This window comes from Lissotriton helveticus, chromosome 1_1, assembly GCF_964261635.1.
Source record: "Lissotriton helveticus chromosome 1_1, aLisHel1.1, whole genome shotgun sequence".
Classification (NCBI taxonomy): Eukaryota; Metazoa; Chordata; class Amphibia; order Caudata; family Salamandridae; genus Lissotriton; species Lissotriton helveticus.
The window spans coordinates 53785859-53811179 of NC_136057.1; the positions used below are offsets into that span (position 1 = coordinate 53785859).

The 25321-nt window shown below is 45.6% G+C and overlaps 1 protein-coding gene across 1 annotated transcript in view; it reads left to right on the forward strand.

Annotated features, from left to right (window-relative positions):
* Positions 1-25321, forward strand: part of LOC144822398 (uncharacterized) — a 60289-nt gene that overhangs the window by 1814 nt on the left and 33154 nt on the right. The window contains 1 exon segment of the mRNA XM_078679905.1: positions 9337-10916. Within this exon segment, the coding sequence (XP_078536031.1) occupies positions 9368-10916 (1549 nt within the window). The 5' untranslated portion in view covers positions 9337-9367.

Genomic DNA, 25321 nt, shown 5'->3' on the forward strand with positions numbered 1-25321 from the left:
GTGTACTGGCCTCACACCATCATCGGGGGGCAGGTGTACTAGCCCCACACCATCATTGGGGGGCAGGTGTACTGACCTCACACCTCCATCAGGGGTGGCAGGTGTAATGACCTCACACCATCATCAGAGGGTGCAGAGGGCAGGTGTACTGGCCTCACACTATCATTGGGGGGCAGGTGTACTGACCTCACACCATCATCAGGTGATGCAGGGGGCAGGTGTACTCACCTCACACCATCATCAGGGGGTGCAGGGGCAGGTGTACTGACCTCACACCATCATCAGGGAGTGCAGGGGGCAGGTGTACTGACCTCATGCTATCATTGGGGGGGCAGGTGTACTGACCTCACAACATCATCAGGGGGTGCAGGGGGCAGGTGCACTGGCCTCACACCATCATCAGGGAGTGCAGGGGGAGGTGTACTGGCCTCACACCATCATCAGGGGAGAGGGGGCAGGTGTACTGACCTCACACCATCATCAGGGGGTGCAGCCTGCAGGTGTACTGACCTCACACCATCATCAAGGGGTGCCGGGGGCAGGTGTACTGGCCTCACACCATCATCAGGGGTGCAGGGGGCAGGTGTACTGGCCTCACACCATCATCAGGGGGTGCAGCCTGAGGTGTACTGACCTCGCACCATCATCAGGGGATGCAGCCTGCAGATGTACAGGTCTCACACTATCATCAGGGGATGCAGCCGGCAGGTGCATGTTTAATGTTTAATAATTGTGAGACTACATGACTCACTGTTATATATGAATCCCTTCATTTAGCCATGGCTCTTTAAAGAACATTGCATTATGAAATTTAAACACCCATATTAACAGTGTTTAGATCCAAGCTACATGTCCCAGAATGCTATGTATACTTGCTGAAATTGAGGACTTGAGGTGTACTGTGCAAGGGGGTCACTTGTGACCTTGTTATAATACATCAAAGATTTAGTGTGGCCTCAGTGTGTGGTCTTAACTCCTTTATACACTTACAACGCAGGCATTACATCGCAACATCCTTTACAAGGCATGACACTACAATTCCGACATTACAACGCATGATACTACATCGCAATTCACTACTATGCAGGCATTACAACGCATACCATTGGAGTTAGAATAGTAATTTTTACCCCTACACTATCCAACACGTATCCTACTGATGCACCCCCTGTAGTTAGATTAGTAATTTGTATCCCCATACTATCCAATACTTACCTTAAATGCAATGTGATGGTATGCATTGTAATGGTATGCGCTGTAAAGGTAGTATGCGATGATTGGAATGCGCTGTAAAGGTAGTTTTTAAAATGTGATGTAGTGTCATGCGATGTAATGGAATGTGTTGTAGTTGATGTTGTGATGTAAAAACTGCGTTGTAAGTGCATGCGTTGTAAATGTATGCGTTGTAACATCATACATTCGTCCACAATGGGTCTGTTTGGTGTTGTTACTCATTTTCACGAATACCTGCTCAGACCTTGTTTTTTGATGTTTGTATTCAGTGGGAGGTTATCTCTGCAATCGATAAAGAGTTATGCTAGGAGGGAACAAAAGCATATTTTTACAGAACAATATTAGTTTCTTCTCTCAGAATACACGTCTTTATTAAGCACCTTTATCCACAGTTCTGTACATTGAACCCTTTGATATCCGCAGTTTGTTCCCTAAAGTTAGGTGGTTGTTTTATTCATAACTAGCATTTGAAGCTTACTTCTAGTTCATTGATATACTTAATGATTTGTGGGGCCCGGGCAACACATATTTGGGGCCCCCTATTTGGAATACATTTGAATTTATTACCGCTTTTAGGGTCATTGAAGTCCGTGTGATGAAATTAAATGAAATTAAATGAAAAGGGGTTTTATTAAGCGCAACTGCAGCCCTGAGCCGTCCAGGCGCTAAGAGCTAGGTTAGTGCCTCCCAGTGTGGTCAGCCTGGGAATTAGTCTGATTTATTGAAAAGAAAGGTTTTGAGTTGTTTGTGGAAGGTCATCAAGTTAGGATTAGATCTTAAATGGAGGGGGAGTGAGTTCCATAACTTGGCTGCGTTGTAAGAAAAAGACCAGCCTCCAGCTCTGGATCTCCTAATCCGGGGGACTGTCGCCAAGAAGGCATGAGAGGAACGAAGCTGTTTGTTAGGGCGGTAAGAGGTAATCAGAAAATGATTGATTGCTGGGCCAGATTTCCAGTATGCTTGATGGGAGATGCACATGGACTTGAATTTAATTCTCTCCCTGACAGGGAGCCAGTGCAAAGTTCTCAGCCCAGCTCCGCCGAATTTCTGCGTGGAAGACTGAGCAATGTGCGTACTGCACAGTTCTGAATCCGCTGAAGTTTTTGCAGACAATATTCAGGCGCCCCTAAATATAGGGCGATACTGAAGTCGAGGCGGGATTGGATTAGACCTTGCATAACTACTAGCTTGGCCTCAAAAGGTAGCAGCGGAAGGATTTTCTTCATCATCCTGATGAGACCAAAGCAAGTCGCTGACAGTTTAGTTGCATGGGTGTTGAAGGGCAGGGATTTGTCCAACCACACCCCCAGACTTTTTATGTTGTCTCTGGGTGTGGGAGGTGCGCCCAAGCTGTTAGGCCATAAAAAATCCATGGTGGGGGAAGCTGGTGGGCCGAGGAGCGTAAGCTCGGTTTTGTCCCCGTTGAGCTTAAGGCACGACTTTGTCATCCAATTCTTGACCTGTTCCAAGCAAGTTGTCAGACTGTTGTCCAAAAAATATTTAATCGTGTTAAACCTTCAGAAACCGGGGCCGGCAAAAGGATCTAAAAGCCCAAGCTGACTAGAGTCCACCAGCCAAGTACTATCAAAGAAGCTTGAACAGACATTGATAAATATTCTTTTTGCGTTTGAGTCTAGATTTTTTCATGCAAAAAGGTTTTATGTGGCTGTTACTCCCATTGCAGGAAATCCTGTTATGCGTTATGTGTTCTAAATTTAGTGGACTAGTGCATAATATTACAAAAAAAGACATACATAGAGCACTTGAAAGTGTAGCTTTAGTTGCTGAATATTTGTAATTACAAATAAATCCCCTTTCACCATTGGCATTCCTGCTGCAGCAACGAAAAATCAAAGCACTGCTCTGAGGATTTTCGCTATCGCATTTGTGAAAATCGAATAACTTTCTCTTTATTTCTCTTCCCCTGCATTGTCCATTTCAACTTCTATATATGTGTAAACCTACAGCTAAATGTTCGCGCAGAAACCCAAGCCGCTTTCAGTGGCGGGCCTTGGTGGGGTCGGGTACCCCAAATCTCAACAACAATCATTTCGCCGGTTTTCCACAAACGGTGCCAGGGCCACAAGTATTCATTTTCAGCGTGTTTTTATTTTAAATCAATTCACTCGGCGCGTTTCGGTGGCAACCTCCTTGTTCACGAGTACGAGTGCAAATCACAGTGTTTATACAATATCATGTGACACACCTCTACGTAATAGACAGTGACAACAGATTCAAGGTGTTTGAACGTCCTCGGAGCTGGGAAAAAAGACTTGTTTAGTCAATGTTGGGAGATACATCATGAGACATTGCATTAAAATCATCATGCAGTATGTAAATTAAACATTAGGTCATTGCTGTAAACCTAAACATTTTTCTTCAGTTTTTTACGTGCCGTTGCAAAAAGCATTAATTCCGCATCATCATGTGCGGCACCTTGTCATTTCCAACCAAATAAGTGCTGGCGAAAGCTCACTGTGATTATAAGATAAACTACGTCATCTGTAATTCTACGCGCTTGGTATTAAACACATTCAATCATTAGTGCTCTTGGCCAAGCATGTAGAATTATAGATCACGTGGTTTATCTTGTAATCACACAGAACTCAACTCTGAGTTGAGGCTGGGTAGGCCAAGCATACACAGTTGAATGTGAGGGTTGAGACTGGGCACACCAAGCATGCACAAGAGAATTTGAGGGTTGAGACTGGGCACAACAAGCATGTACAAGAGAATGTGAAGGTTGAGGATGGGCAGACCAAGAATGCACAAGAGAATTTGAGGGTTGTGGATGGGCAGACCAAGCATGCGCAAGAGAATGTGAGGGTTGAGGATGGGCAGACCAAGCATGCACAAGAGAATGTGAGGGTTGAGGATGGGCAGACCAAGCATGCACAAGAGAATGTGAGGGTTGAGGCTGGGCAGACCAATCATGCACAAGAGAATTTGAGGGTTGAGGATGGGCAGATCAAGAATGCGCAAGAGAATGTGAGGGTTAAATCTGGGCAGACCAAGCGTGCACAAGAGAATGTGAGGGTTGAGACTGGGCAGACCAAGCATGCACAAGAGAATGTGAGGGTTGAGACTGGGCAGACCAAGCATGCACAAGAGAATGTGAGGGTTGAGACTGGGCAGACCAAGCATGCACAAGAGAATTTGAGGATTGAGGCTGAGCAGACCAAGCATGCACAAGACAGTGTGAGGGTTTAGGCTGGCAGACCAAGCATGCACAAGAGAATGTGAGGGTTGAGGCTGAGCAGACCAAGCATGCACAGGAGAATGTGAGGGTTAACTCTGGGCACACTACGTGTGCAAAAGAGAATGTGAGGGTTGAGGTTGTGCAGACAATGCATGCACACTACGGAGCAGATTTATTATTTTTTAGTGCAGCATAGTTCAGCAGTTAGGTGCAGCGCTGTGATGTGCGAGGGGGAGAGAGCCGTGCTGAGCCAGATTTATGAAATACAGCACGCTGCTGCTCACTACCCCTGCACTAGAACACATTCTACCTAGTGCCACACAAAACCTTTACACCATAGGCCAGAGGTGCGTGTGCTGTCTAGCATAGGATTCGTACTGGAAGCACACCATTCAAGTATAAAATCCTATACATAGAGTAATTCTTAAACACTCCAGAGTTTGTGTTTGTGCTGTAAAGTGCTGCACAGGTTGTGTTTGTGCTGTAAAGTGCTGCTCAGGTTGTGTTTGTGTTGTAAAGTGCAGGGCAGGTTGTGTTTGTGCTGTGGAGTGCAGGGCAGGTTGTGTTTGTGCTGTGGAGTGCAGGTCAGGTTGTGTTTGTGTTGTGATGTGCAGGGAAGGTTGTGTTTGTGCTGTGAAGTGCAGGGCAGGTTGTGTTTGTGCTGTAAAGTGCAGCACACATGCAATGGGTGGAGTGTTTGAAGAAGTGACGTTTCTCTGTGTTATCACCTGATTCAAGGGTTTTTTAACCTAAAATTCACAGATTCTCAGTACTCTCACAATGCGATATTGAAGCGTTATACATTTTTCCATATTTCCGCGTGTCGCTAATATATGAATTATTGCGTGTCCATGGAGGTGATAGAAAGGAGGAGTTTATTTCTCACAGAATGCTCCACCCACAGATCTGCTTCCTCCTCAGATACTGACACCTTCCAACTCCCTCAACATCATTCCACATGCAGTGTTGCCTCAGAGACTCTGGGATGTCACAGCTCTGTTGAAGAGACTGCAAGAATTTGTGTGAAGAGTGAGCCGTGATTATTTGAGGTCTTACATGTGATTGTGCAGATCTGTGCCCACCCTGTGTGTAGGTCTCTTGGAGTAGTTGATGCCCGTGAATGGCTTGGACAAAGCCTAACCTTTCACTTCAAAATGTATGGAAGTGATTTGTGTGTGTGAGACATTGTGTATGTGCTTGTTTGTGATTGGTCGTCTTGGGTGGATACATTATATATGAGCGTGTAAGTGACTGATCCGTCTGATTACTTATTTCCAGTGTGTAGGTCTTTGTGCCTGGGGATGAATTGTGTTTCACGTGTGTGTGCGCGCAGGAGAGCACAATGCCTGTGTAATTGTGCAGCATTGAAGATGTGGTTATGAGATATCTGGTTTGTTACATTAATCCATTTATACATGAGGTGTGTGACTGTACAAGTGAGAGCTGGAGTTTGTGTCACATCTGTGAGTACAGAATTGAATGGACTTTTTAAAGAGCAATTTTTTTTGTGTGCGTGTTTGTTGCAAACATTTGGTGTGTGTGTTGCAAGCATTTTGCCAAAGACAAGCCTGTCTGCTCCCAGGCACACCTGGCCGCCACCGCTGGGACCAGAAGTCAGGTAGTATACTCAATAATTCTCATATTCTGCATAAGATCTAAAGTCTTTCAGCTACACAGATTTTAGTATCTCCCCCATGTTTGTCTCGTTTTTAGAGGCAAATGGTGTACATGCCAGCCACATATATAGAGTAATCTAGTATTCAACAGCCCTCACTTTGGACCAACAAACAATAAGACTCTTCTACATCCTCAGACTGAGGAGTCATTAAAAGCGGCTTTACTAAACCCACCCTCCCTAGACAAAGATAAGGTGGAAATACTCAAGTTATTAGAATCTCCTAAGCCGGATATCCTGTTCTTAACTGAAACCTGGTTGTCAGGGAAATCTACTCCAGATCTCCAGAAGCCGTACCCGAAGATAACCAAAAGAGAACAAACTCAGAGAAAGGAGATGAGATATCAGCAATTATTCTCCTGTGGATCCACACATCTCTTTTACAAATTACTCAAACTGAAGGGGTAGATCTGCTTTCCTTTCTCAAGTTTCGAATTGATGACGACAACTCGGTCCCTAAAGATAATGAATTTGCTGATTTAATGATGTTGAATTTACACTAACACATTAAATGCTCAGATCACATACAATGAAATCCCAAAGATCTGATCTGGGCGTATAATTCAAATTGACTGAATATAATCATCCTTCCTTGCATACGGTCCAATCAGTATTTGATCAGCGTTTGTATTCCGGTAGATTTTTCTAACTTGATCCACAAGCAGGAAATGAAACCATACACACATGGCAATACATTAATACAGGCTTTATAAATACACCAGCTCTCAGATAATTCTTATCAATGGAATGTCAGCCTCACCACTCCAGGTTCAAAAAATGATGCAATTTGATAATTTCTTGATGAGGTTGAATCAGCTAAAACTGAATATTGACCAAACTGTGACAGAAGACAGGCAGCGTTCCTGATCCTGCTCGACATGTCTGCCGCCTTTGACACGGTGAACCATAAGATTCTAATGAGGCGGCTCTGGGAGGCAGGAGTGAGAGACACCGCGCTGCAATGGTTTCATTCATTTCTGCAGGATAGGCAGCAGGCAGTATCCATGCCACCGTTCCAGTCAGCTTTTTCCCGGGTAACACATGGAGTCCCTCAGGGCTTGGCAATCAGCCCTATACTCTTTAATTTATACCTCAGACCTCTGATCTCCCTCATCAAAAGCTTCGGCATCAGGATTATCAACTACGCCGACGACACGCAGATGATCCTCTCCCTGGAAGGAGAGGACTCAACTTCTGTGGAGATCCTACACAATTGTTTGCGTGACACGTCTCGGTGGCTGAAGGATAACTCCCTTCAGTTTAACGCAGGGAAGACGGAGGTGCTCTTCAGTGCCGGTACTAGGATTCCCCAACCATTTCCAATCAATTTTTGGCCCCCGGAAACAGGGTCCAATGTATAGCCGGTGGAATCAGTCTGCAACCTAGGGGTCATGTTGGATCATAGACTGAGCATGGAGACGCATGTTCTAAAAACGTCTGCCTGTTGCTTTGCCATCCTTCGCTCCCTAAGGAAAGTTTTGCCCCTCTTACCTACCCATGCCCACGCCCAAGTGGTTAGATGTACCATCCTTAGCAGGTTGGACTATTGTAATGCCCTCCTGCTCGGGTCCCCTGAGTTCCTGCTGGACAGGCTCCAGAGGGTCCAATCAGCAGCTGCTAAACTGGCTCTGGGGCTGCCGAGAAGATCTCATGGTGCGTTTGCTTTGGCAAAATTGCACTGGCTTACCATAAGACAGAGGATTCAATTCAAGGCCCTCTGTATAGTCTTTAGGGCTCTCCATGGATCTGGCCCAGCTCCCTTACAATCTAAATTTGCATGGTACACTCCAACCAGACAGCTCCGATCCTCTGATGCCAAACTGGTAGTCGTACCTAGATTCAGGAAAGTCAGAGCCGGAGGTAGATCTTTCGAGGTGGCAGCTGCCAGATTATGGAACACTATCCCTAGCGAGATTAGGCACATCAATGAACTCCTCTCGTTCAGAAAAAAGATTAAAACTTGGCTATTCCCTGGTTAGCCCGCTCTCACTCCCTGTGTGTTTCTCTTCCATCTCCTCTGATCTTTCAGCGCCAGGATGCCTGCAACGGTGACAGTCGCGCTTTACAAATGTCTATAATAATAATAATAATAATTCGAAAGAATAAGACCAATCTTTAGAACCAACTTTACTCTCCTACAAAAATGAGATTGTTACCGGAGTCTAAACCCACAGCTAAAAGCCTCTGAGTGATAATCGATAGCAATCTTAGAAAGACCCAGCTGCTGGAGCAGTAGGATCTAAATGCAGATTTCTGCTGAAACTGCTTCAGAAACTAACCCCACTCCTCCCACTTTAGACAAGAAAAGCAATAGTGGTGGCCGCAGTCCTGTCTAGATCACATTATGCCAACCGAGTATATGTAAGAATACCCAGTATCACCATTCATAGACTACAAGTAATTCACAGCGATGCAGCTTGTTTACTACATCATCTTCACAGGTGGGCACGCGTCACACCTATATAGAAATAACAAATCCACTATCAGACCCTCTGCCTCAGCCCTAAAGGTTCGGGAGGTCTTGCCACTCACTTCATTGCAAACCAGGTGGAAATGCGTACACCCGTACAAAACCAGAGATCGCCTCACTAGAATTTACTTGCTATTGCAAAATTATAGAAGATCAGATCAGGTGGACGCAGCTTTGGTACAAGCTCCTTTCATCCAGAAACCTGACAGCCCACAAGCCTATTCATACTAGATTCTTCCGGGTCTGATTTGTTATCTCCTCTTTTATGTATTTCTGATTCAGTTCCAAGAAACCCCAGGTTGAACATGCTCTCTATATATGCAATGACATAACAAGTGTTTTGTAGATCCTGTAGAGGTTTGGTATGTTGGCGCGTCCTTCAGTCACTGAACTGAATATTGCAAAAGAGAGCTGTACAGTGCAAGTGAGGATGATAGCGCAGTCTTGTCTGCCAGGGTAGTATAATCCTTCGATTGCTGCAAGGCAGTTACAATATTCTCTTTTTGTGGTAGCACAGTGTACAATTTGAGCAGACCAAGGAACAGACATAGTGTTGGAAACACGTTTCAAATCCGTGCCTTTCATAATATATGAACTATGTTGTGGGTATTGTGACATTTTAATGATTAACTTTTTTTCTGGTTTTAGAAATGAGCGATGTTCTCTGATCACACTGGGGTTAGTGTGATAGGAATGAGTATTTTGACCCAACTGTCCTGTGATAACGTGTTGTCTTTTCTCTTTTCCTCTCCTCTGCAGACAATTGAGACTTGAACATCAATTTACCGGAATGGGCAGAAGACGGGCTCCAGGAAAGAAAGTGACAGCGCAGTGTTCATGTGAATCCGTAAGAGCCACAGCCCCATCTTTACCTCTTCATAACGTCTCCGCTTCGGGATCTCAAAATGATGCTCAGAGGGACCAGGACCTGGAACCACTTTCAGAGAACCTGCCTCACATTATCCTTCTATCCATGCTGGAGGAGTTGGAAGCCAAACTGGAGAACTTGCTGAACACTGTGGAGGACGTACCTTCTAGAGTCACAGAGCTGATTAAGAAAATCTGGATGGAAAAGGATCAAGGTTCCCTAGATAATGCTGGAGTGACGTTGAAGGTGGTCTGTCCTGCGAGCATTAGAGATTGTGCTGTTAGCCGGTCTCCTCTGACACCTCAACTGGACAGGTCAGAGGAACCGAGCTTGTGTCTTCAGACAGTGTTTTCTGATGGGCATGCACCAAAGCAGGACTGTACGCTCTCCTCACCAACTGATGTTCAAGGGCGTCCAGAGGAGCCAAACCTTTGTCTACAGCCAATGTTTCTACATCGATGTGACCCACAGCAGGACCAGTGCGTGGAACCTGGGTTTCCAGATGTAAACAAGTCACAGCAGGACCAGTGCATGCAACCTGGGTTTCCAGATGTAAACAAGTCGCAGCAGGATGAGTGCATGCATCCTGGGTTTCCAGATGGAAATGGAGTACAGCAGGATTGTCCTCTATCCCGGTGCCCTCAGACGGATCCTCCAGGCAGATCACTGGAGGCAAACCTGTGTCTTCCCTCAGAATTTGTTGATGGGCAGACACCACAGCAAGACCAGAACGGACAGACGGCGTTCCCAGAAGAGTGGGAGCCAGATGAGCCCCTGAAGCAAGAACCATCCCCATTGTCTGCTAATAGCTGGGACCAGCAGCAGACCCTCTGCCCACACCCACTATTTCCTGAAGGACACGAACCACAGCAAAACCACTGTATACAACCCGCGCTGCCAGATGGGAAGGAAGCTGGTGATCCTTTGGAGGAAGAATTGATGTGTTTTGATTTCCAAGATCCCCAGGAGAGCCAGTTCCTACAACCCGTGTCACCTGATGGGAAGGCACCAGATGAAAACTTAGAGTCTGGGCTGTTGTCCTTTGATGAATTGGGGTCACAACAAACCCAGGGCCTACAGCAGCACCTATGCCTGAAGCAGGAACTTCCTTATGCACCGGATCCAAACGTGAACTACGAGCTGGAATCCATGCGCCCTGAAGCACAGGAACCAGATCAGAACGACAAGCTAGAACAGACCTGTGCAGATGCACATGGTTCAGATCAAAAGTACAAGCTAGAACCTCCCTGTACTGATGCAGAGGGTTCAGATCAGAACTACATACTCGAACCACTGCACCCTGATTCACAGCATCAACATCAGAACTGCAAGACAGAACTGCACTGTCCTGATGAGCGGGGTCAGTGTGTGCCTCCATCATTCCTAGGACTGGATACAAATACTGCAGATGAAGACTCAATGGAGAGAGGAAATACAAAATCACATTTATTGCTGTTCGAAGCTAACCCAGGTATGTGTTTCAGTATAAATGGACTCTCGGAGTGCATACTAACACATGTAACTCTTCAAAATGCGTATGGGCAGATTTTAGAAAATCTCTGAGGGGAGGATTATGGTTTGTATGGAACCCACTGAGCAATACTGACCCCGAGAGTACAAGTACACATAGTGGAGATGTTTCCCTGCTTTCCCCTCCTCAGGTTCCACACAGGACTGCATCCTTCCTGTGCAGAAACAAGCCTGGTAATGGGATGTTGAATGAGACAAATAGGCCAGTAGCTCTTGTCGTTCCTTGTTCGTCCTCATTCCAGGCTGAGGAACTGTAAATAGCACTATTCATTGGAGGAATTACTGGCCAGAACCACACGTAATAGTCAGATGCAAGTGATGTGGTGTTCATTGAGAATAGCAGACATGCGCAGTCCAGAGAGGGAACTGTTTTTCTAGTTGCACAGTTACATTGGGTAAGACGCAGTCGTCTCCAGTTCCTGATATAAAAATCCTAGTCTGTATTCGGCCTCAACAGCAGGGCTGACCAGGGATGTTGCTGTCACTACAGGGTTTTCCAGGAGTGCACACCATCTCATGATAGACAGATACACAAAGGTTTTGGAACTCTGAGGTTACTTGCAATAATCTTATTATATGCACCAGGTGGTACTTTATCCTGTATAATACATGGTCACACCATCACCTTTCTCACAAACCTTGGTGCATAGCTCCTACATATGCAGCAGCTAACATGTTTGCCAACATGAAAAATGAATTTACAACCTCTTGTGCAAAAGTAAAAATAAAAATTGTTATATATTTGTTGCAAAAAGATGTTAGAAACAGTTCATAAATGTCCATTTAAAAAAAAAAAGCTGCAGTAGCTCGGAACGTGTAGAAACTTGCAGAAAGATTCCACCCTTCCTTTATCTAAGGAAACTAATAAACATATTCCCTCTGCTTCTCATAGTAAGCTAGTAACACACAGCAGAAGTAATAAAAGCAAAGTTCTGTCTGTTGCTTTAAACAGCTGCTTCAATTATGCTTCGTGACTTGACCTTCCTTTCACATCAGCTGCTGGCTCTGGCAGCAGGCATTGTGCCCTCAGGACTCGACTGTAATAACTTATAAAAGCCGAGTTCTGACGTCTTTTCTTCATAATGACTGACTTGGTGTGTCGCAAATTCCTGATTATAAAGAAATTAGAGACCGCCATATATACAGGGATTACAGAATCCCACGTAATATATATATATATATATATATATATATTACCTACTGGCGGTCGCCAGTAGGTATATATAGTTAGGATTTTTTCTCTATGGGTTGTTTGAAAATTCTATGTCTAATAACTTTGGCGTTTGTGGACGGAATTGTTTCTGAGCAGCCCTTGAAAATTTGGGGGGGGTTCGTCCAGTGGGGGCCGAGCAAAAAGGGGGGTCCCAAAACGTGTTTTTAACATTGAGTTTTCCATAGGGCGGTTGGCCTCACTTTTAGCCCGAACGGCTGAATGGATTTGCACGAAACTTGGCAAAATTGTAGGGACTGGTAGCCCGATGTGCCTTTTGTAGGTCTCAATATATGTGCTCCAGTGGATTTTGAGAAATTAACGTTTAAAAAAAGATATATATCTGTAACAGCGGACCGGGCAGCGCTCTGGTTCGCGGACTTTTCGCGCAACGGAGTTTTGTGAAGCGAAGCTGATTGGTTCTCCGGCGTCTGTCAACATTCCAAACAGTCCGTAGCGGCCGCCATCTTGTCTCTCGGTAGGATCGAGAGACAAGAGGAGGTCAAAACAAAGGGGGAAATAACTATAAGGGGGCATAGTAGATCCTCGCTGACCCCCTAGGTTTGATGTGGAGGTTTTAAAAGGGCCCCGCGGGGCAAAAAAAATAAATAATAATAATAATCGAACGGCTGAATGGATTTGCACGAAACTTGGCAAAATTGTAGGGACTGGTAGCCCGATGTGCCTTTGCTAGGTCTCAATATATGTGCTTCAGTGGATTTTGAGAAATTAACGTTCAAAAAAAGATATATATCTGTAACAGCGCACCGCTTCGCGTACTTTTCGCGTTACGGAGCTTTGCGAAGCGAAGCTGATTGGCTCTCCGGTGTCTGTAAACATTCCAAACAGTACGTAGCGGCCGCCATCTTGTCTCTCGGTAGGATCGAGAGACAAGAGGAGGCCAAAGCGAAGGGGCAAATGACCATAAGGGGGCATAGTAGATCCTCGCTGACCCCCTAGGTTTGATGTGGAGGTTTTAAAAGGGCCCCGCGGGGCAAAAAAAAAAAATAATAATAATAATCGAACGGCTGAATGGATTTGCACGAAACTTGGTAAAATATTAGGGACTGGTAGCCCGATGTGCCTTTGCTATGTCTCAATATATGTGCTTCAGTGCATTTTGAGAAATTAACGTTCAAAAACAAGATATATATCTGTAACAGCGCTCCGCTTCGCGGAGATAAAATTATATCTGTATTACCTAGCTGTTGCTAACACCAGTTAGCGACGGCTAGTAGGAGATAGCGACCATCTTGGGTCCCACTTTGCATGTGAGTGATATTTATCACTAATGACATGCAAAGTGGGCATGCCAAGATGTTAGCGACTGGAAACAGTCGCTCACATCGCTATCTCCTATTATCAACTTTTGGAAATATTCGAGATAAGCGCGAATATCTCCAAAAAGTAACAGCTGCCCTGAGCAGTTCTTAGCCATGTTATCCAATGGGAGGTGGATAACATGGCTAAGAGCATTAGCTCGGTAATGCATGAATATCGCGGAGTTTTCAGCGATATTAATGCATTGCGCTCGTTTTTTATCGTATTTGCGATAAACCTTGATAATAGCAAGGTTTATCTGCGATAATTTCTGACGGTAAAAAAATCTTTGCAATGCATCGTTAGGGATAAATATCGCTTAACTTTGGTAATATGCCCCAACGTCTGTTAACGTTCGATTCGAAGGAAATCAGGAATTGTTGAAAAACATTGTGTGCGCCATCTTGTCTTTTTTCAAATGCCACACTTTTGTCGTGCACGGCAGCCATTTTAGATGCCTTGACCAGACCCACTCTGTGCACGCTGTCGATCCTTAGCATGGCTCCCCACCCTCGCAAGCATCTCACCCAGGCAGTGGTCACCCCCGCTCTCTGTCTTATGCATGGGTAATAAACCTCCCCCCATCTGCGCTGCTCTTCCCTGAGAATCACACCCTGTGCCCGCCCGACACCTCCCTTTCGCCCTATTCACTACCGCACCCTCTGACACTCCTTTTCCTCTGTGTCCGATTGTCCAGGCCGGTCCTAGGCTATCAGCTAGCCCTGCAGATGTAGTTTATGGCCACAGCTGTAAAGAATCACCCCTCTTCAAAGGAGTTATAGTAGATCAAGGCCCACACTCGATGAGATCCGTCACAGCAGAAGCGTTGCTATTATCTGAAAACCATCCTGTATTGTGATTGGGGAGGGGACCGAGCCCGAAGCGGAAGATTCCAGGGATGACTCTTTGTACATCAAAGTTTTTACAATTATGTGTCACATTAAAAATATATAGCACTCCGACAAAGTAGTAAGATTATAAAACTTTAATAATTTATAAATATATACAAGAAAACAAAAATAGTAATAACATATAAACATTTTTAGGGAAAAACAACGAAGTAGCGGTCGGCTGTGCGAATAGTCCCAACGCAGCACAACGTCCAGATTTCCGGCGTGGGGCGTCGCGGGGGGTGGGTCATCAGTAGCAAACTGTTGTGCGAATAGTTCCAAGGCAGCAGAACGCGCCGAAATCTAGATGACACGAAAGTGATGTCTAGTAAGTTGCCACCCAGCAAATAACGGCGTGGGGCGTCGCGGGGGGTGGGTCATCAGTAGCAAACTGTTGTGCGAATAGTTCCAAGGCAGCAGAACGATGGCACCAAGGTGATGTCCAGTAAGTTGCCGCACTGGTTTTGGTATCCTACAATGCTGCTCCGAATAACGGCGTGGAGCGCCCCGGGGGAGGCGGCGTGAACGGGCCTCTCCAGGTGGAGTCTCATCTGTTTTAGTGGGGCGCCCCTTTACCGTTTCAGTTGCCATTCCGTCCGCTTTTGGTCCACTGTGTCAAAATCCGCCATTCAGCTGAGTTGCGCCCACTCTTGCGGTGCAGCGATAGGCGGCTGCCACAGGACTCTCAAAATGGCGGCAGGCTCTTTCCTTTTTGGGCGTGGTCCACTGAAATGGCCCTGGGACACCTTGGAAATCGGACGCTTGTCTGCTAGGTCTTGGACCCCATTCTCGAAAGCGTCCCCTCCGCCTTGAGAATTCATCAAAAGTTTTGGGGGCCCCGACTCCTGCAGGCTTCTGGTGGGGAGCGGCTGCCATGATTGCTCGCGGAATGACCACGACGGAGCTACGAGATGGTGGTGCTCTCATGCTGACGCCAGTTTAGTCTGAAACATCCAGAAACAAGGTGGGGCTTTCATCGTTTGGGGGAAAAAAAAAGTTTTCATCCAATGAAAAGTGTTGTTTTTAGGTCATATGATCAAGCCTTCCATCATTCGGAAACCAAAAGTAAAATGAACCAATGAAAAGTTTTATAAACAAGTCACATGACCTGTTATGCGGCATAGGGTATAAAATGCGGAGAAAATACGTTGGCACGTGAGGCGGCGTCAGTAGCGGACCGATGTGCGAATAGGCCGAAGGCAATACAACGCGCCAAGATCCGGATGGCACCGAGGTGGTGTCCAGCAAGTTGCAGCACTGGTGTGGCCATCCTACAATGCTGAAAGTCGGCGTGGGGCGCCCCGTTGGCCTGTGAGTTTGCGTCAGTAGCGGACCGATGTGCGAATAGGCCGAAGGCAGCACAACGCGCCAAGATCCGGATGGCACCGAGGTGGTGTCTAGTAAGTTGTCGCACTTCTGTGGCCATCCTACAATGTTGAAAGTCGGCGTGGGGCGCCCCGTTGGCCTGTGAGATGGCGTCAGTAGCGGACCGATGTGCGAATGGGGCCAAAGGCAGCGCAACAATATTTTCTGACTGACACCACAAGGCGCTGAGATGCCAAGATCCGGATGGCACCGAGGTGATGTCTAAGTTGCGGACTGATGTGCGAATGGGGCCAAAGGCAGCGTAACAATATTTTTTGTATGGAAGATACCACTAGGCGTTGAGATGCCAAGATTCGGATGGCACTGAGGTGATGTCTAGCAAGTTGGTGTGGTCATCCTACAATGCTGAAACTCGGCGTGGGTCGCCCCATTAGCCTGTGAGATGGCGTCAGTAGCGGACCGATGTGCGAATAGGCCGAAGGCAGCACAACGCGCCAAGATCCGGATGTCACCGTGGTGGTTTCATAGTTGAGAGGCACTTCATCTGCAGTGGGGCGCCGAGATCCGGATGGCACCGAGGTGATGTCTAGCAAGTTGCTGTACTGGTGTGGTCATCCTACAATGCTGAAACTCGGCGTGGGTCGCCCCATTAGCCTGTGAGATGGCGTCAGTAGCGGACCGATGTGCGAATAGGCCGAAGGCAGCACAACGCGCCAAGATCCGGATGTCACCGTGGTGGTTTCATAGTTGAGAGGCACTTCATCTGCAGTGGGGCGCCGAGATCCGGATGGCACCGAGGTGATGTCTAGCAAGTTGCTGTACTTGTGTGGTCATCCTACAATGCTGAAACTCGGCGTGGGTCGCCCCATTAGCCTGTGAGATGGCTGTTCTTTGGATTTGGGCCTGGTCCACCAAAATGGCCCTGGGACACCTTAGAACTCGGACGCTCGATTTTTTTTTCCTTTCCTGTACATGCAAAAAAAGGTAAATGCCCGGTACGTTACACGCTTCATCTGCCACGATGAACTCTCCAGAGGAACCGAAAAAAAATATAGTTGTGGTAACTATACCATGCATCGTCATATGGAGAGGTGGCACCAATTAATTATAGTGCTGCATAAAAGAGAGATTTGGAGGAGAACCCCTGACCTGCTAGTACATTCATCAAAGAAGTGGCACTGAGAGCTTCAGAGGCAAGGGAAACGGTCCCAAATATTTAGAAGAACTTTGGAAAGATTAAAATGACATGTTTAGATTGTGGCAAATTAATTTCATGTGGACAGATGAGTGTTACTCTAATAAATACAGCATATGAACATCATCATAGTCGATGGTTGGTAGAGACATTTTGACTATATCCTGGACCTGCCCGTCCTCGCCCAAAATGGCGCCGGAATAAATGGGACTCGTAACTCCTTGTTGTGTACTGGTTGCAGAACCTTGAAATCACGAGATACGTATGCAGTTTTGAAGCACATGGCGGGCGGGGACGAGAATTGATTGAATATTTCGACATCCCTATTGATATTAAGTTCTGATGTGTTATTGATTACTGTACTGTTGAAAGTTCGAATTAACGTCACCCATGGTACTTGCCCGCAAATGTATATCTAGATAATTTTATTGTAACTGGCCCTGTCGTATTTTAATTATAAAATGTACGTCCACCGATTCCGTAACTGTTAGACACCTTAGTTCTTGCAACCTAATGGCCCGCCCGTTACGTTCCTCTACAGTGTAAATGTCTATTCATCATATACGATTACAGTTTGCTCTGTGGCAGGCCCACGTGGTTATAGGCTCGTATTTGTATAATGAAATTTTCACAATAAAGGTTTTTAAAAGAAAACATGGTAGTAGTATATACATTGGTAAAGTTTTTAATAATAGTGACTGTTTTAGAATCCTTAAAAGGCAAGTGAAATAAAGCAGACCAATTACATGAAGGGTAAAAGGTATAATACGAAGGAACGCAGTAAAGATAAATGGTCAAGGGCTGTTGTGTTTTCTATTCCTGCAACATAAAGTGATCGATAAGAATCTCATATTCAGGCGTATCGGCGACTAAGACAGCAGGTCGACCCTCTTTTGCTCAACGGCTCCGTCATGGGACGAAGAAACGCTCTTTTTCTCGAAAAAAGAATATATTTTACTTGCAGGACAGTTGTAAAATTTCCGGGAAAGTACATTAGCCTGGAACATTATAACATATATTTAAGAAAAAATAATGTTCGGAAGTAATGAAAAGCGTAATTTTTAGGTCATATGAGCAAGCCTTTCATCATTACAATAAGAAAAGTAAAATGAACCAATGAAAAGTTTTATTAACAAGTCACATGACTTGTTATGCTTACGTTACGCGCTGCGCGCCCCGGATGACTTCCGGATGCGCTAACGCGGCGCGTCATATGACGCATTACGCGACAACGCAGGTACAGAATATAGTCAAAATGTCTCCACCAACCAGCGGTCGGAACACAACCCCTTTCAGCAGGCTAAATAGTTCTGTTAAATGACAACAGAAGGGACAGGCAACAAGAACCATCAGTCAAAGAGGGGAGAGCTAGTTCTTCTCTACCGGGTTACATTGGGGCGCTACCGGAACTGATCGAATTGGTAGTCTACAGTGTTTCTGGATGTTTCAGACTGAAGCTGGGGTTAGCATGAGAGCAGCACCATTTCGTAGCTCCGTCGTGGTCATTCCGCAACCAATCATGGCAGCCGTTCTTTATCGTTATTTTGGGCGGGGTGGGTGGCGGAGCCGAGCTGTTTTGCAGCCATCATTGTGTGCGAGGTCAAAAAGAGATCCCATTAGTGGCCTACTGATTTTGCTCGATTCCTTTTCTTTTTTTTTTACACGATTTTTCGTTATCTGCAAAGACTAAACAGAGTATTGCGACTCTGTGTTTGTTTGTAAATAGAGAATGAACCAAAGAGAACTAATTCTAAAACAGTAAATACTTGGATAACAATCAATCAAATGGAGAGAGAAGCAGGCACGACGGATTACAATGGGGGCAAAGACCTGCGTTAACTACCTTTCACTATCTGCAAAGAGAGAGTACTCCTAATAGAAATGAGGGGGGGGGGGGCACCATTCAAAGCAGATCAGTGTGCATAAACACGAAAATGTTTTCACTTACCACGTACTTGACATTCGACAGCTTATGATATTTGCTATTAAAAAACCATTGAAATTCACTGAAAAAACCATAGGTTATAGACCATATATAGTTAGGAATTAGCATTTACAAAACCTTGAAAATTCACTGAAAAAACCATAGGTTATAGACCATATATAGTTAGGAATTAGCATTTAAAAAACCTTATTTTACTCACACAAAACCATTGAAATTCCATATATAGTTAGTTGCACTAACTATATATCGCGCACCTGCAATCCACTGCTGATCATGTCACATATTACATCATTCATGACATGGTCAGTGACATCACTGATGACATCACTGATGACATCTCAAATGACATCACTGATGACATCACTGATGACATCTCATTTGACATCATTCTTGTGCTAATACGATAAACCTCTTCAGACTCTAATATAACCTTAGATACACTCAGTGTATACAGACACTCACACACTGCCACTCATCCATGGAGTTACTCACACACCCAGTCAGTCATGCAAAGAAACAATCTCATCTCCATTTCTTCAACTATACAGTTAAACACACCTTACTTATTGAAACATATACTAACACATATTTACTCTCTTATACAATCCCTGATACAAGTTCACAATGATCGATACAACCACTCACTCATTCGGTGGCTCTCATGCACAGTTATTTATATATGCCAACTCTCACATGTACTGTGTTTTACATATGTACTTACTATGACATGTAGCATTGAGATATCCATTCACTCATCAATACACTCATGCACACAGTCAACTGCCCATGTAGCTGTTTCCACATGCACTCTTGAACTCATACACCTAGTGAATAAACTGTTCACACATCTATGCATAGAGTCACACACCTTCCAGCCACCCCCACACAAACTCAATCTCCCATAGAAATACTTGGGCAACCAATTAATAACACATATAGCCTCTCGTATAGCTAATGATCAACACATGCAGCAGTTTACAGAACAACAGACATAATGATGCACAAATTAAGACAGTTTAGTCACTAACCCATGCATTCAGTGAGACACATTTAATCACTCACTCATACAGTCAGTCACGCACCTACTAAATCCTTCATCCAGACACTTATACATCCACTCATTCTTCAATATGTAAGACATATTTTAACTTTACAGAAACATACAGTCACTGGATGTTGTCATCAGTGATGTCATCAGTGATGTCATTTGAGATGTCATCAGTGATGTCATCAGTGATGTCACTGACCATGTCATGAATGATGTAATATGTGACATGATCAGCAGTGGATTGCAGGTGCGCGATATATAGTTAGTGCAACTAACTATATATGGAATTTCAATGGTTTTGTGTGAGTAAAATAAGGTTTTTTAAATGCTAATTCCTAACTATATATGGTCTATAACCTATGGTTTTTTCAGTGAATATATATATATATATATATATATATATATATATATTTATATTTATATTTATATATATATATATATATATATATATATATAAGGATACGTAAACCCAAAGTTGGGTCTGCGGACCTGAAGCTCCCTGATTGGCTGGCTACATCTTGAACCATTACATGATGAAGAGACTTGTTCCCCGCATCCTGTAAAAATACTAAAGAAGCCATAAAGAGCCGTGGTGCCATCCTGTCTCTCCCTGGCACAGGGGCTGCCTAATGTTAAAATGTAGAATGAAATTGCTGATTTTGAGACAGAGGTTGGATTCCACATCATGACCCTTGAGGTCCGCAAACCTTAGGCAGGTGTCTGCGCAGGCACCGCAATTGGCCTTGTACGTTGGTGGACATTTGTGATGTTCGGAGACCTGCTGCTCTGTCTGAAACTCTATCGATGTCCAATAAGGATACACAAGTTTGCAGGGGTCCGAGAACCCCAAGAAAGTGTCCAGGAACCCTTAAAAATAAAAAATTAAAAAACATAAGCCAGGCCCTTTAGGGAATCCCCTGCTGTGCCCAGGCACCGTTGAACACCTGTGCCTCCTTGGAATTGGCTGCAGGTAACTGTTGCGTGTGTATATGATGAAAAAAAAACCACTGAAAACAAGCATTGGCAAAACAAATAGGTGTCTCCTATCCGAAAGCTATTGGCTTTGGCAACGAGTTTTAACCATTATGTACCCCAGTGTGACTGCTGTTCGGCATGGCTAAAAGTTAGTGGCACGGGGCCGGGTGGGGTAGATAGAAGGGGATACATTGGGGTAGAGTGGAATGGGGTAGGTTGGAGTCAAGTGGAATTGGGGTGGATTTGGGTGGAATGGAGTAGATTGAGCTGGAGTAGGATGGATTAGGGTGGATTGGAGTGGGATAGATTGGAGTAGAGTGGGGAAGACTGGAGTGGAGTAGATTAGAGTGCAATATATTGGGGTAGTTTGGATTGCTGTACATTGGACTGGAGTAGAATGGGGTGGAGTTATATAGAGTGGTGTAGGGTAGATTGGCTTGGGGTGGGGTAGAGTGTGGTGGAATTGATTGGAGTAGATTTGAGTGGGGTAGTTTGGATGGGGTAGATTGGGATAGGTACGTTTGGGGTGGAGTGGGGTAGGGTGGATTGGAGTAGGGTGGAATGGATTAGATTCGACTGGAATGAGGTAGGTTTGGGTAGAGTGGGGTGGAGTGGAATTAGATAGATTGGAGTGGAGTGTTGTGGGGTAGATTAGGTTGGAGTGAAATGGGGTAGATTGGGCAGATTGTAGTGGGGTGGTTTGGATGAAGCGGAGAGGGATAGTTTGGGTGGAGTGGGGTAGATTACAGTGGAGTGTAGTAGATTATAGTAGATTGGATTTGGGTAGATTGTGGTAGTTTGGAGTGAGTAGATTGAGGTAGTGTGGAGTGGGTAGATTGTGGTAGGAGTGTAGATGAGTTGGATAGATTGCAGTGGGGTAAATTGAAATGGAGTTGGGTAAATTGGACTGAAGTAGAGTGAGGTAGATTGGTGTGAAGTCAGTTAGATTGGAGTAGATTACAGTTGGGGTAGATTGAAGTGGAGTGGGGTAGACGGGTATATTGAAGCAGAGTGGGGTAAATCAAGTGGAGTGCGGTAGATTGGGGTGGAGTGCGGTAGATTGGGGTGGAGTGGGGTAGATTGGAGTGTGGTGGGGTTTATTGGGTTAGATTGAGTGTATTAGGGTAGATTGGATTGGAATGGGGTAGATTGAGTTAGAGTGGGCTAGATTGCGGTGGGTAAATTTGGAATGGATAGATTGGAATGGGGTGAATTGGAGTTGTATGGATTGGGGTACTTTGGAGTGGAGTGGGATAGATTGGAGTGGGGTGGATTCGGTAAGTGGTGTGGAGTAGAGGGGTGTGTAGTGTTGTTTCATGGAGTGAGTGGCATAGATTGGAGTGGAGTCGTGTGGAGTTGAGTGGGGTAGTGTGGAGTATTCTTGGTGTGGTAGCCCACTGCCATTACAGACAAAACATTTTCAATTGAAATGATCATTACATTTACACCTTAATATGGTTTTACTGAACATAAATGATAATGTTTGCAGATGTCATCCCCTAGTGTATTAATGTGTTTCAATCTTATTCAAATATTTTTCTCCACACTTCAGTAATACAAAACAAATGTGCTTCATTTGTACTAATTCTTATATATTCTGAGAGCACTTCATATGCGCACTTTTTTCACTCGCTCGAAGCTTTTTTGTAAATGGCTGTAATTCTTGTTCATATCTCGTCACATTTACTGTTCATTCTCAGACCGAGATCAAATGTCAAATGCTGTTTCCCCTAAACAGCCTGTTCTTTCTCTGACTTCAAAGTAAGAGAGCTAGTTCCTCACCGTCTCACTCATCGCTGCTTGCCTCTCCTTGCTCGTTATTTATAAAAGCAAATTTCTTCATTTTCTTGCCTTCGCCACCTCCCCTTCGCATAATGGTAGCAGCCGTTTCAACTAAAGTGCTCATGTCTACTGCTGCCGACCAGAAACTTCACTGTCGACTGTAAAGTTGGCAGCTAAGGTAATAGAAGGACGGCTTGGGGTGGAGGGGACATTGGCATGTACAGAGGGCAGTGCCATTGAAGCTTCTTCTGGCAGCTCTCACCAGCAGCATTATGACGCGACCATGCCACATCTGTACAACGTTTCCGGGCCGAAAGCAGTATAGGATAATAGTTATATATTCTGTAACCAGTCTGTGAGAAGTTGGCCTGATATATGATGTTTCCAATTCTGGAACCACCTTGTATCAGTCCAAACAACCCTTATGGTGTCTGGTTGTAAGTCAACCTTATTAGACAAGCTATCCTAGGGGTAGCATGGACTAAGCAGCCTAAAGGCTTAACTTAAGAGGTCGTGTTATTGGAGCTGTTTTACCACATACAATCCTGTAATATCAAATGAAAGGACACCACACAAGTATATATTATAAAAATATATGTATTTATTACTAAAAACAATCCCCAGTATTCATTATGAAGAAAGGGGCACAAGCGTTAAACCAAAAGCACAGTATAACATACAAAGTTGCACAATTTTGGATGAGGCCGAGGGGCCACTCAAACCATAAACTAAAAAAAATGGTATAAGAGAGACCATTCGATCAGTGGTTAGGCCTAGGGCCAAGGGAATCGCTGGGAGCAGTCGGGACAAGCAATGCTGAAGTCGGGAAAAGCCCGCGGGATTCGGGTGCAGTGCTGAAAGCACAAGCATGCATCAATGGCAAGTCAATGGTGCGTAAAAGTTACACAAATAGAATTTAAGGACACTTCCGCTGAACCTAGAGGAACAAAACTTAAGACACAGACCCTAGAGGTGTGTACCAGTATGGGAACACCGGCGTTGCAATGTTACCTCACCCACAGGAAGCGGGTGCACAGAGTCGAAGTTGAGTCGGGTTTCGTCACGCAGGTTCTTGGTGCTTGAAGCTGAAAGGGCTGCAGGAGAGGTGAAGGAGAAGTGTCCGGTGGAGTCCAAGGGTGGACTCATGTCGAAAAGTACCTGAAAGCAGAGGGGACAGAGTCTGGGTCACTCAGCAGTGACCAGGGTGGAACCAGGACGGAACCAGGCAATGTCGGGCGCAATCAGGTGGTTGTCGAGGAGCTTCTCTCCGCTGTCACGTGGGCTCTGGGGCATCTGCGACGTCCAGGAGCGGGTCACGATCTGTCCCACGAAGGCTCTCACCGTCGGCGCTGTCGGCTTCAAGATTGGAGCAAACAACACTTGGCAAGAGCAATCCACGCGGAACCGGGAGATTGCTTCTCACTCGAACCAGGAGGGTCAGAGTGGGGCTCCTTTTCAGGGGAGCTGGTGTAAGTCTGGAGCAACCAGAATCACAAGTCGATTTTCAAGTTTCGTCGGCACAGGGGCCACCAGCCAGCTGGCAAGTGACCGGGCCATCCTGTTGAGCCAAAAGAAGCAGAAGGGCCCCACGCAGCACTCGGTGAGTGTAGAGGGGTGAGCTTCGGTGCAAGAGTGGCTCAGGGTTGGGGCTTCTCAAACCCCGGTGTACAGTTTCGAGGGTCACTCGTGGGCTGCACGGTCAGCGTCTCGTGGTCTTTTCAAGATGGCGTGTCCCACGCTTCCGGTCCCCTCCACGGGTCTCAGCTCTGCAGGGACTGTGGATCGGGCTGTTAGAAGGCAGGCAAGCTTGATCTCGTCGATCTCTGTCGCTCGAGTTCCGGCGGGAACTGCAACAAAGCAGACGTCGAGGGCTGGATGGTGCCTGTTTGCACAGGGTGGTCACTCCTTGACCACAAGGGAGATTCTTCAGTCTTCTACGTCGAGTAGGATGTCGAAGGGTCCAGAGTTTCGTTTCTTATGTTTCATCAGGATAATCTGAAGTGCATTGGCACTGCTCCCATTCTTATACCAATCTAGGGGGCTGGATTACCTGCTAGGTCCCCTCCTATGGGTGGGACCCAGGAAGTGGGTGGATACACCCCCTTCCTTTGATCCAGGCCGCGCTGGCACGAGGGCTGGAGTGCCCCAGAACCGGTTTGGCCGGATTATGCAAGGGGCAGCCTTGTGCGCCCCCAGCACTGTCTGGTTTCTTTCAAACCTCCCTGCTACAATCCACTATCTCCTGTCTGGGGGGGTGTGACACCTCCCTGCGACAGGAAACCCTTTGTCCAGGCCCCCTTGGCTGAGTTTCGGTCAGCTGCAGGGGGTCAGACCTGTGTCTGTGGCAGAAGCATCCATTTTGTGGATCTGAGGCTCTTTTAAAATTAACCGCATTTCAGTAAAGTAACATGTCTTCTCCCTCTAGAGGGGTGGAATGCTATCCCCGTCACCAGGACTGGCGAGGGGATAGTATTCCAAATCGCATGACACCTTACACGACATGTTTTGATAAAGCCAAACCAAAGTTGCTATATAACCGCGAGGATTATAATGCACTTAAGAGTATATGGTATGGCATTATCCTGAAACAGCTTAGGGAGTTGTTCCCGACAGCTGCAGACAGGCTCAGCTCATGCTAGAGCTCCATCTCACATT